Source organism: Scyliorhinus torazame, chromosome 14 (genome assembly GCF_047496885.1).
Source record: "Scyliorhinus torazame isolate Kashiwa2021f chromosome 14, sScyTor2.1, whole genome shotgun sequence".
Classification (NCBI taxonomy): Eukaryota; Metazoa; Chordata; class Chondrichthyes; order Carcharhiniformes; family Scyliorhinidae; genus Scyliorhinus; species Scyliorhinus torazame.
In genome coordinates this window covers 207,539,273-207,551,566 of record NC_092720.1, presented here as the reverse complement: position 1 = coordinate 207,551,566, position 12,294 = coordinate 207,539,273, and the positions used below count along the sequence as shown (strand labels likewise).

Below are 12,294 nucleotides of genomic sequence, written 5' to 3'. Positions count from 1 at the left end.
AATTTTGCCCCCTCGGGAGTACCAGGGCCGTATCGTGTGAAACCTGTCGCCATCTTTATTAGTGGCAGACAAGTCAACCACAATGACTATTGAAGAGAGGAGAGTGTGGCCCCGGCCATCTTTGTTAATGGCGAAGACCTCAGCTGACCGCTGACGGAAACGTGTCAGCCATCTTTATTCGTGGCGAATACTCCAGCTGACCGCTAACAGAACCAAAACCATTTCTATTGGGGGCAGATGTTGTTACTGAAGGAGTGTTGGAATTACAAATTTAATTTATAAAAAAAACGACCTATAGACAGTCGCGAATGAGCGCCTCGTTTTTAAAAACATCGTTTTCTGGGAAACCGTGGCACAGATTTTGGCAGAGAATTGTGCTGAGGTGGGCGAGGAAAAGGTTATTTTCTATTGTGCTTCCGGGTGAGAGGTTAGAGGTTGACGCTGTTGCCAGGCAGAGATGGAGCAGGAGAGACTTGGTAAGAGACGGCATGTTTAAGACACACATTCATAAGAGTTTATGCAGGTTTAATGGAGAACTACAAAGAGTTCAGGGTCGGACTGTTCCAGCAGATGTGCTCTCCTGATTCTGTCTTTTCCAATGGGTTAGATATTAAATAATTGCAGACGTGTGGAATCCAGTAAGGGACTCTGCCTGTACCCTGGCAGGGCAACTTCTAATTCTCTTTTTGATCCCCTTAATGGTTCTTGTGTGTGGGCCGCTGCACGGATTCATAGTGGAAAGGCTGCTGAGCAAGTACACAGAATGGTACCGTAGAGAAAGAGGCCATCCGGCCCTTCGTGTCCCTGCCAGCTCTCCGCATTCACCGAGTGCCCACCCCCGCCAGCTTGTAATGTAGCTCTGCAAATGTTTCCTCTTTGGATAATTATCCAGTTTTCTTTCAAAATCTACAATTGAATCTGCCTACACCATACTCACCGGGATGGCATTCCAGATCCTGCCCATTTGTGGTGTGTGGAAAATGTTTTTCATCATGTCCCCATTTTGCTGATTACCTTAAATCTATGCCCTCTGGTTCGTGATCCTTTCGCTGGGGGAACAGTTTCTCTTTAGCTACCCTCATGATTTTGAACTCCTCTGTCAAATCACTTCTCATGTTTCTTTTCCGAGGAAAACAGCCCCAATGTTTTCAATCTTCTGCACGTGACTGTAATTCCTCATCCCTGGAATCATTTTTGTGGATCTTTTCTGCTTTAGTATCCTTCCATAAGACTGCCATTTATTCAGAGAAACTCAATAAATGCTAACTAAAACAAACTACCACACCAGGATGAAGCAGCACTTCGGGGTAGTCCAAGACTTGTACGTCTGTGCCTGGATAGTGCTGACTGAGCCCCATTGCAAGGGGACTGACTGCTGAACGCAATATCAGGGAAGACGCTGGCGGTTTGTGGCCCGAGGGACTATCAGATGCAGCACATTTCTCAAATCAACCCAGGTTAAAAAGATCTCTGTACCATCTAGATGCCTGGGATAATTTGGAGTTCCCTTGGGTACCAGTGCTTGGCAGATCATTTGAAGCAGTGGCTCAGCAGTCAGAGCCCTTGCAATCTCCTCTCTTGCCTCACACAACAGCCTAGGATGCATCTCATCTGAGCCTGCAGATTTAAGCCCGCTAATACCTCCTCCCTCTCAATGCTAATCCGCTCAATTATATCTCAGTCCCCCGCCCCACTTCTTATACCTACGTCATCCTTCTCCACAGTGAATACAGATGCAAAATATTAATTTAATAACTCACCTATGTCTTTCGGCTCTACGCACAGATTTCCACCTTGATCCCTAATGGTCCCAACTATTTCCCTGGTTACCTTCTTGTCTTTAATATACTTAATACTCCTTGGGATTTTCCTTTATTTTCCCCGCTGGTGTTTTTTCATGCCCCTTCTTTGCTCTCCTGATTTATTTTTTAAGTATCCTCCCCTGCCCTTTCTGTACTCCTCTAAGACATCCACTGTTTTCAGCCTCTGTATCTGCCGTAAGCCTCCTGTAAGCCTTCTGCAATACAAAGGCCACCTTTATTTTGGTAAGTCTAGCTTGAAAAGGGAAATCAGTGATTGTGGATGAAATACCGGCTGTGAGTGGCCAGTATGGAAAACAAAACTATCTTGGGGAAAACGGATCTGCAGTTAATAATATCACTGCTGATGAATTCTTTGACTTACTCAATACACAATAACACTACATTTTTAACTTTAAAGGCTTAATAAAGTTTTTCTCAAAATCAAGAACACAGCATAACTTAAATGCAACAATGCAAAATTGCAAAGATTAGTGGCTGCATGCCTCAGCCCAACGATTGCTTCAATCTTATTTGTATATCTCTCATCATGCAAGGATCCCCTACACAGCTTGGCTTGCATGCTCCAGGACTGGGTGAACAAGTGTTTGGTGAATGATAACTCTCATATATTTGTCGCAATGCCAAAGGTGCCTCCTCAGGAACCAGCTGTGCCCTTGCCCTCTCCCAGTGCCGAGAACTGTGAACTGGGGCTGCCCCCAGACTCCTGCAGCCCTCACTCTTCACTAACATAGCCTGCCTGAATATATGCTCCACACTTCATCCCAATGGTGGCCACTCAAAAACAGAAGGAGGCCGTATTGTTTCCCCACGAACAAGGTGTGCCTTCCCCATAGCTCCACAAGTTTTCTTTTCCAAGATCGGTCCAATTCCATTTTGAAAGATGCCATTGAATCTGCTTCGACCATGTTTTCAGGCAGTGGAAAAAAAACAACTCTCTTCTCCCTTCCGTTTCTTGTGTTAGTTATCTGTGTCCTTCCATTTACTGACCCTCCTGCCACTGGAGACTGTTGCTGCTTATGTATTCAATCAAAGCACTGTGAATACCTCTCCTAATCGTTACCTTTCATGTTTGCTGTATAGAAATGCCTCCGAAGGATCCCGATGACCTTCCACTGTCCATCTTGGAAGTAGGCTGTTCAGGGAAGTTTGAATTAATAACACAACCTGCTACGAAGAATGGATATATCTTCCCTTTGGCAACAGTGAGTATTCACACTTCTCTCTCTCTCTCTCTCTCTCTCTCTCTGTCTCTGTCTCTGTCTCTGTCTCTGTCTCTGTCTCTGTCTCTCTCTCTGTCTCTCTCTCTGTCTCTCTCTCTGTCTCTCTCTCTGTCTCTCTCTCTGTCTCTCTCTCTGTCTCTCTCTCTGTCTCTCTCTCTCTCTCTCCCACCCTCTCCCACCCTCCCTCCCTGTCAGGCCGTCTACAACAAGCTTGACATCGAGCTGTCAAAAGGCTTTGACTGCAGCAGCAGTTGTGAATATCCTTTCATGTATATACAAACTTGCATTTCAGGCCAGATATCTTCCTATTGAGATGTGAGAAGCACTTCCTATTTATACAGGACCTGGTGTCGACACCCCTATTGTAGTACGACAGTGCATTATATCAATGTGATGGTTCCCTCTGGGTGGAGGAGGGTGTGTAAGTCTCTCTCTTCCTCCCTCCACATACAGTGGGTGACTGCATGACCCCCCCACCCCCCACCCCCCCTCTCCATGGGTACCGACTCCCCTTTCCCGTACCTCCACTCTCGCCCTGAAGGGAAGGCAAGTGGAATGTTGGCCTTCAATGCAGAGGGAATGGGGTATAAAAATAGTCTTGCTAAAATGATGCAAGACCTGTGAGCAGTGTTGGTCCCCTTTTCAACTGGTGTTGGTGGCAATCCAGAGAAGGTTCAGTAGATTCATCCCAGATATGGAGGGATTTTCTTATGAGGATTGAGTAAGTGGGGCCTGTACTCATTGATTCTCATTCCTCTCCAATCTTATTGAGCCATATAGGATTCTCAAGGGGCTTGACAGGGTAGATGCTGAGAGGTTGTTTCCCCTTGTGGGAGAGCCTGGGAAAGGGGGCATAATCTCCGAGTAAGGGACCACCCATTTAAGACCGAGATCAAGAAGAATTTCTTCTCTCATAAAGTAGTGAATCTGTGGATTTCTTTACTGCAGAGAGCTGTAGAGGCTGGGTTGTTAAGTATGTTCAAGGCTGAGATGTACAAATTTTAATCGGAAGGCAGTTGAGGGATATGGGGATCAGGTGGGAAAGTGGATTGAGGATTATCAGATCACGTCAGTCATGATCCCCTTGAGTAGCTGATAAGATTCGATGGGCCGAATGGCCCTACTTCTGCCTCTATGCCTTATTGTCTAATCACAAGATTCTGGGGTCTCTGCTACTCACTTACGGGATGTGGGCTTCGCTGATTAGGTTAGCAGTTATTGCCCAGCCCTAATTGCCTTTGAGAAAGTAGTGGTGAGCTGCCTTCTTGAACCGCTGCAGTCCATGTGGTGGAGGTACACTCCCCTCTTTTCAGGGCAAGGGTCCCCACCTCCTCCTTTTCAGGGCAAGGGTCCCCACCCCCTCCATTCAGGGCAAGGGACCCCACCCCCTCCTCTCAGGGCAAGGGACCCCACCCCCTCCTCTCAGGGCAAGGGACCCCACCCCCTCCTCTCAGGGCAAGGGACCCCACCCCCTCCTCTCAGGGCAAGGAACCCCACCCCCTCCTCTCAGGGCAAGTGATCCTCCTTCCTTTCCCACCCACCCACCCCACCATCCCTCCTCCATCCGGGTTTGAGAACCCCCTCCTCATGTTCCCCCTCTCTCCGGGGTCAGGGGCATCCCCACACCCCCTCCAGGGTCGAGGACCCCCTCCCTTCCTCCTCCCTCAAGGGTAATAGACCCCCTTCCCTACCCGCCCCCCACCCCCCTCGGCCACACACACATACTAGGTTTGGGGACCACTCTCTCCCTTACCCCGTCACTGCAGGGTCGGGGACAACCCCCCCCCCACCTTCCTTCAGGGGCAGGGACCCCTCCCTCCCTCCAGGGTTGGGGACCCCCTCCCTTCCCCCTCAGTCCAGGTTTGATAATCCCCCTCTCCTCCAGCTTTTGTGACCTTCCCCTTCCACAGAGGAAATAATCTTCACTAGTCTCCGAGCTTGCTGTGTGCAGCAGGTTTGTTTGCACGACCGGGAAGTACATTCCAAAAGGAATTTGTTTAATGACGTGAGAATTGTTCCTTTTAGTAATCAGGGTTCTGATGCTGGAAGTGGAGGAATATAAGATTTTTCCAATGGTTTGGGATTGCATTCTGTTGGTGTGGGACCTGGAGCACAGGGGTGTTAACTGTAACCTGCCGCTTGTGACTTTTCCTGTTCTGCTTCCTAACTAGCTTCCACATGGCCTGCCACCGTATGCCTTGGACCTCATCACGGAGGCAGAACAGCACTTCCTGTCCGACCCTTCAAAGCTTCCCCTCCATCACTTTGAAAACTCCCAAAAGTAAGTTCCTCCGTCTACTCGTATCAGAAGCTTGGTGCGCAGGCTGAATTGCATGATATTTTACAGCACAGAAACCGGCCGTTCGGCTCAACCATCAATGTTTGCACTCCATATGAGCCCTTTCCTGCCCTACATCTTCCCATATCCCGCACCTATCCAGCTGACCCTTCATTGACACTATACGTTTCACCACAGCCCGTCACCTGAGGCAGCACGCGACCTTGCTGTAATTGAAATTAAATGAAAATGAAACTCTCTTATTGTCACAAATAGGCTTCAAATGAAGTTACTGTGAAAAGCCCGTAGTCGTCTCATTCTGGCGCCTGTTCAGGGAGGCTGGTACGGGAATTGAACCGTGCTGCTGGCCTGCCTTGGTCTGCTTTAAAAGCCAGCTAGTTAGCCCAGTGTGCTAAACCATCCGTGCTCATCCCCACTCCGCCATTTCCAGCCTTGTGTTAACCCCAAGACTTTGTTTTTTTTTCTTGTTTCTGTTGAAGGGTCTGGCCCAGAGAGGTGTGTGTGGATTCTTTGTATCACACCGATGTCACCCCAGTTCATTCAACGCTGAAAGTGGAGAGGAACCAGACCACGGGCGAGTTGCTGGGCTACAAAGAGGTACTGGGTGGAAGCAGGATTGGTGTTGGGTGGGGTGGGTGCTTCCCTGACAATGGGTGGGGTAATTTGTGACGCCAACAATCTCTGGAGAAAACAAATGCAACTGGATGGAACACATTATTTTCCAGCACGGCGAACAGCTACCTGTCATTATTGTTACAATACCCTCGGCAAGTGCGCTGTCCATTCCAGCCCCACCCGTCTGGGAGTCACAACTCCAGTGAATGAACCAATAATTCTTCTAAAAATACTCAAATTCTTTGGCCGTTGACTGCTCAATAATCACAGTCACCAGGTTTGTAAGTTTAAACACAATTACTGTTTATTTATAACAGGGATATAATGAAATACACGCCAAATGCAATTGGTTAAATATTAATAAATACCCAACTCGCACTTTAACGTGCCTCCCCGCCCTCTGCATGCACACACAAGACAGACAAACACAGAGGGGTGGTAAAGGGGTTAAAAAAAACATGAAAGAGAAAAAAGTCTTAGCTTCAGATGATGGTTCTTCACATGCTTTCTTCTCAGGTAGCTTGTAAATCACAGTCTTTGTTTTGCAGCCTGTGCTGGTTTTCCTGCAGTTTTTAAAAACACAATAAATATGAAAAATCCTTTATAAAAACATTTATTGAAAAATAAACCACCTTACTCCCACCTTTCCTTGAGAGGCAGAGACTTTGTTTCATCAAACCTTGCTTTCAGTTCGTGGTTCGCCTTCAGCCCTCTGTCGTTTAGAAAATGCACAGCTTTTCTGGGGAGAGTTAGTAGATTCTGGGCTTTGTCTACACAATCTGTAATGGTTCTCCTGTAAATAGGTCACCCAGGCTCTCTGCCAGTTCAGAAGCACAACCTTTCTGCAGGAAAACAGAGAGGAGAGAATAGTAGGATCTTCCTTGAGGCTGCCTGGAGTCAAACTGAAACCAAAGCTAAAACCTCGTGACTCTGAACCACCCCACTGGGATAAGATCCAATCAGCACCCCTTACTGGGCAGAGCACAGCCTTTCAGGCCAATTCATTGGGTACCAGCCAAATCTATCAACACCCCAGCCCATCCCTGTTCACTGATGCCAGTCAGTCTACAACTCACCAGCACAGACTAGCAGTGTGATCGCTCCTGCTGCTGAATTCCTTGCTTGAATTAAAGGTACAGGCCACTTGCCTTAAAGACACGTGTCCATTAATCATCCATGGATCAAAAATGTAATGGCAAAAAAAAGAGCGGGGAAATAAAGGGAATAAACATGAACAAACAGGAAGGACCCTTACATAGTTTAGACTTAATTTGTAGGAGGAACTGATGGCAGGCTCAATTTGGACAGATTAAACAACAGGGAAACAGTGGCTTGCTGGCGAAGCACTAGACTAGTAATCCAGAGGCCCTGGCTAAATGCTTTGGGGACACGTGTTCAAATCCCACACATGGCTTCTGGTTGAGTTTAAATTTCATGAATAAATCTGGAATGTAAAAACTAGTCTCCGTTATTGTGCCCATGAAGCTGATACCGATTGTTGTAAAAAAAAACCTTGCTAAGTCTTTCAGTCAAGGAAATCTGCAGTCCTCACCCGGACTGACCTACGTGTGACTAAATCCACAGCAGTATTGTTTACTCTGTTATCTGTATTTGGGGACAGGCAGTAATTGCTGGCCTTGCTGGCAATGCCCATACCTCATGATTTTAAAAAAACCCACATAATGCGTGCAGATAAAGAGGCGATTTGATAGAGGTGTTTTAAACCATGGACAGCTGAGAAAGATGGATGAAGATAAAGTGTCTGCAGTGACTAAGGGCCGAGAACCGAGGGCACGGATTTGAGGTGATTGAGAATAGAACCCAAGGCGACCTGAGGAAATAATTCATGTTCCACAAGGGAGGGAAAGTGGGACTAACTGGATTTGCCTGTGAAAGAGCCAGCACAGAGTCGATGGGCCGAATGGCTCTATCAGCTCCTGATTTTCTTCCCACTGGAACTGCGCCGTGACAATGAGAGGACAATCTGGGGAATTCCCTCCGTGACTATGTATCCTGAAAGACCTAGGGTGGAAGTTCAATGTTAAAAGGTGCTGCATTCATGAAAGTTGTTTGATTGTTTACTTTCCTGACAGGTACGTCTGGATGATACAGGATTGTCCATAAAGAACTCCCTCTCTCTGCAGCGACCGCCTGGACCCCCAACACAAACTGTAAGAGGCAGTTCCACTAATTACCCATTCTGGCCAGGTACAGCACTCCACATCTCCATTGTTATACTGATGACTGCGGCAATACTGTCCCTATTAACATAAAGCTCACTAATTTCCACCATCCTGATTTTAGTTATAACACTGTCCCCATTAAACATACTCCCACTAACTTTTACCATCCTGATTCCTGTTATAACACTGTCCCTATTAAACACACTCGCATACTAACTTTTATCACCCTGATTCCTGTTATAACGCTGTTCCTATTAAACACATTCGCACTAACTTTTACCATCCTGATTCCTGTTATAACACTGTGCCTATGAAACACTTCTGCTGATGATCATCCAAATTTCCACTGTAACACTCCTGTTTTTTGTGGTGCTCACGCCTCATTAGTTTGCACACTCCTGTGCACACATTAAATATGTATGTACTTGCCACCTTTTGTGATGCTCTCAGGTATAATACACAACCCTATTTTTAAACCTAATACACATTAAGACTATTCAAGAGACAGGAAGGATCAAGGCAGTAAAAAGGATTTGTAAAGCACAGTGTATTTTTGTACAAGTTTGAAGCACATTATTTTATACGCTTGATCCCAGACATCACCAAACCTTTCCAAAACAACCAAAATGGTGTTGGGGGAATTAACCTTGGGGGAAGTGCAGAACTAGGGGCCACCAATCCAAAATAGCCACACATGCATCCAGTCAAGAATTCGGAACAAACCTCTTGACCCAGTGGATTGTGAGAATTTGGGACTATTTATGGATTCTTGCTAGGCGCAGATTGACTGCCACATTTTCATCATTGGCTGCACTTCATTTGGCTGTCAACTACTTTGGAATATTGTGAGGTGAAAGGCACTATATAAATGCACATCTTTCCTTTTATTATTCAGGGTTAGTGTTTCTAAGTTAATTAACTGAGCTGAGCCTAATTCTGTCCACACCTCGCATACGTGTATTGTGCCCTTTCCAGAAAGGTTCACTGAATGGTAATTTGCTGAATCCCTGAATCTTTGTGTCCATTTGTCTCCCACCCCATGACCCTAACCATGGTACACCAAGGTCAGTTGGTGTTCCCTTCTTCCATTCTGGTTAGGTTTAGCTAACTTAGAACACGCCGCGTCTGGGTATTTCTCTTCCCCCTCATTCAGCTGATCAGAAACTGTCATGTGTCGCCATTACACAGTAGAACAGCTCTTGGTTGTACAGCCCTGCAGCTTATTTCCACACTCCGCTACACATGTCCTCCAACTTCCTCAATATTAGCCTCTTGTGGCCTCCGTTGCAGATTCTCATTTCTGAGGGACAGGGAATAGCAGGAGTGTAAATATGTGTGACTGTGTGCCAGGGGTCATCGGGGGAATGGTTGAGGCAGGCCACATGGATACATTTAAGGGGATTATAGATAAAAGCATGAAGGGCACAGAAATAGATTGTATGCTGGTAGGAGGATTATGCAGTGCATCAAAGCCCCAACGTTGATCTGTTCGGTCAAATGGCCTGTTTCTGTGTTGTAAATTCTATTAAACTCTATGTAAGAAACGTATTTACTCTTTCTTTTTTAGGGGGCATGGATGAACCAAGTTTGGATATGATTAAGTCAATGGGAGAATTTGAAGAAAGCATTGACTTTGAAAAGGGTAAGTGATTCCCAGCCCAGATTTGAACGGCGCTCTCCCGCTCACAGTTCCTTTTCACTTGCGCTCAGCCACTCAGTAGCTCGATATTCGTGGGCAGCTAAAAAGTGTCCTATTTGTGTATTATTGTTTCAGATTTACTGACTGTGCCTCCAGGTTGGAAAAAAGGGCTGAATTTCAAAAAAACAGGTAACCACAAGAGTGCATTTGGTCAGCGGCTGTTTCAAAGGGGGAATGAGAACGGCCTGCCCCGTGTACTGCCCCCATCACATGTTTAGGGACCCCAAAGCACTTTGCAATCACCGAGTTACTCGCCGGTATTCCTAGGTAAGTGCAGTGATCTGTTTGTGCTGATATTTGAGGGAGGTTCTCTGGCCAGGACCCCAGGACAACTTCTGTGCACTGATTCTCAAATGTAATCCCAAGTAGAAATGCCCATTTGACAGGACTGGCAGGGCCTCGAATTAGCGTGACACTTTCGTACTCCTGCGTGGCCGGCTCAGCCCAGATAAGGTTGACTTGGTGGAATGCACTGTGGGGAAGTGTGAGGTTATTGTCTTTGGTACTAAGAAGAGGAAAGCAGAATAATTTTTGGAAAGACATATAACTTGTAAATATTGATGTTCAGAGAGTCTTGGTTATTCTTTTACAAAGAACATGTAAAGTTCTGACGCAGGTGCAGCAATAACGAGGAAGGCACGTGGTATGATGGCGTTTATTGAATTGGAGTGTTAGAATAAAGAAGCTGAAAATTCTGCAGAGCTTAGAGCTTTGGTAAGAACGGACTTGGAGTTCTGAGTGCTGTTTTGGTCTCGATATGTAACAAAGGATATATGTGCCTCGGTGACGGCACAGTCCACTAGCTTGAATCCTGGGATGAGAAGGTAGTCCTACGATGAGAGGCTGATGAAGTTACGCCTACGCAGTCCTCGCGTGAAATTCTGTTGAAGCAGACGAGGTTCTGAAGGGGCTTGAAAGGATAGGCATTCGTGTGTGGGGAATCTTTAACACAGGGACACAATCTCAGCATATGGGGGCAACCATTTAGGTCTGAGATGGAGAAATTTCTTCACTCAAGGAGTTGTGAATCTTTGGAATTCTCTACCCCAAAGGGTTGGGGACGCTCCATCGTTGAATATATGTAAGGCTGAGATAGACCGATTTTTGGTCTCGCAGGGAATCCAGGATGTGGGGAGCAGGCAAGTAGAGTTGAGGCAGAAAGCCCACCATGTTCATATTGACTGGTGGAGCAGGCTCAAGGGGCTGAATGGCTCTTATGTGATCTAATCCTAGATTGGGGCTTGGATCTAGAAGCTTCTGGCTGAGGTGAGAATGCAACCAAGCATTTATTGCCCCATCCTAATTGCCCTTGAGAAGGTGGTGGTGAGCTGCCTTCTTAAACTGCCGCAATGCATCTGGTGCAGGTACACCCACAGTGCTCTTGGGGAGGGAGTTCAGGATTTTCACCCAGTATCAATGAAGAAATGGCAATATCATTCCAAGTCATGATGGCGAGTGGCTTGGGAGGGGAGCTTGCAGCTACTGGTGTTCCCATATGTCCGTTTCCCTCGTCCTTCTGGCTGGTAGAGATCGTGTGTTTGGAAGGTGCCGTCCAAAGAAACTCTTGTCAGTTACTTCAGTGCATCTTGTAGATGCTACACTCTCCCGTAGGATTGCAGAAGGGGTGTTAGTGCAGGGAGTGAATGTCTGTGGATGGGGTGCCAATCAAATGGGGCTGATTTGTCCTGGATGGTGTTAAACTTCTTGAGTGTTGTTGGAGCTGCACTCATCCGGGCAAGTGGAGAGTATTCCATTACACCCCTGACTTGTGCCTTGTATGTGGCGGACAGACTTTGGGGAGTCGGGAAATGAGTTACTCGCTGCACGATTCCCTGCCTCTGACGTGCTCTTGGAGACAATATATTTACATGGCTGGTCCAGTTCAGTTTCTCTGTGTTAAATAAAGGCTTTTATTGTCTTTCTCTCCCTCTGTCTGTCTGTTTCTCTCTCCCCCTCCCCTCCCTGTCTGTCTCTCTCTCTCTCTCTCTCTCTCGCTCTGTCTTTTCCCCTCCACCCATAGAGCACAAGGTGGCCCCTGGCTTACTGAGCCTCACAAACCTTATTGGGGCAATGGACGACTTCAACCTCGGAGGATCCAGTGATGAAGAGGATGAAAAGAAAAGGAAGACAGCTGAAGCAAAGCAGCCTCTCCCCAGAACCAACAGCTTGGAAGACTTGGTGTTACAGGTTAAACACAAATAGGAACAAGCCTGTTTGAATAAGGCAGAGGCAAAACCCCAGCTCCGAATCCCTTAACAAGTGACCACTTATAACTGGGCTGCACATGAAAACTGCCTGAGTATCTTAGAATGTTGCCCCTGATGAGGTCATTTGGCCCATGGATCTGAGGTGGCTCTTTGGGAGATTGATCCATTTTGTCCCATGTCCTGCTCTTTCCCTATCACCCTGATATTTCTCTTTTAAGTATTTATTCAGCTCCCTTTTGAAAGCGATT

The 12,294-nt window shown here is 46.6% G+C and overlaps 1 protein-coding gene across 1 annotated transcript in view; it reads left to right on the top strand.

The window, feature by feature from the left end:
- Positions 1-42: 42 nt before the first annotated feature.
- skic2 (SKI2 subunit of superkiller complex) overlaps positions 43-12,294 on the top strand; it is a 94,919-nt gene continuing 82,667 nt past the window's right edge. Inside the window, exons 1-8 of the mRNA XM_072475533.1 lie at positions 43-476; positions 2,904-3,025; positions 5,215-5,324; positions 5,822-5,939; positions 8,051-8,165; positions 9,708-9,782; positions 9,915-9,968; positions 11,860-12,026. Coding sequence (XP_072331634.1) covers positions 458-476; positions 2,904-3,025; positions 5,215-5,324; positions 5,822-5,939; positions 8,051-8,165; positions 9,708-9,782; positions 9,915-9,968; positions 11,860-12,026 — 780 coding nt within the window. The 5' untranslated portion in view covers positions 43-457. The remainder of the gene's footprint in view (positions 477-2,903; positions 3,026-5,214; positions 5,325-5,821; positions 5,940-8,050; positions 8,166-9,707; positions 9,783-9,914; positions 9,969-11,859; positions 12,027-12,294) is intronic.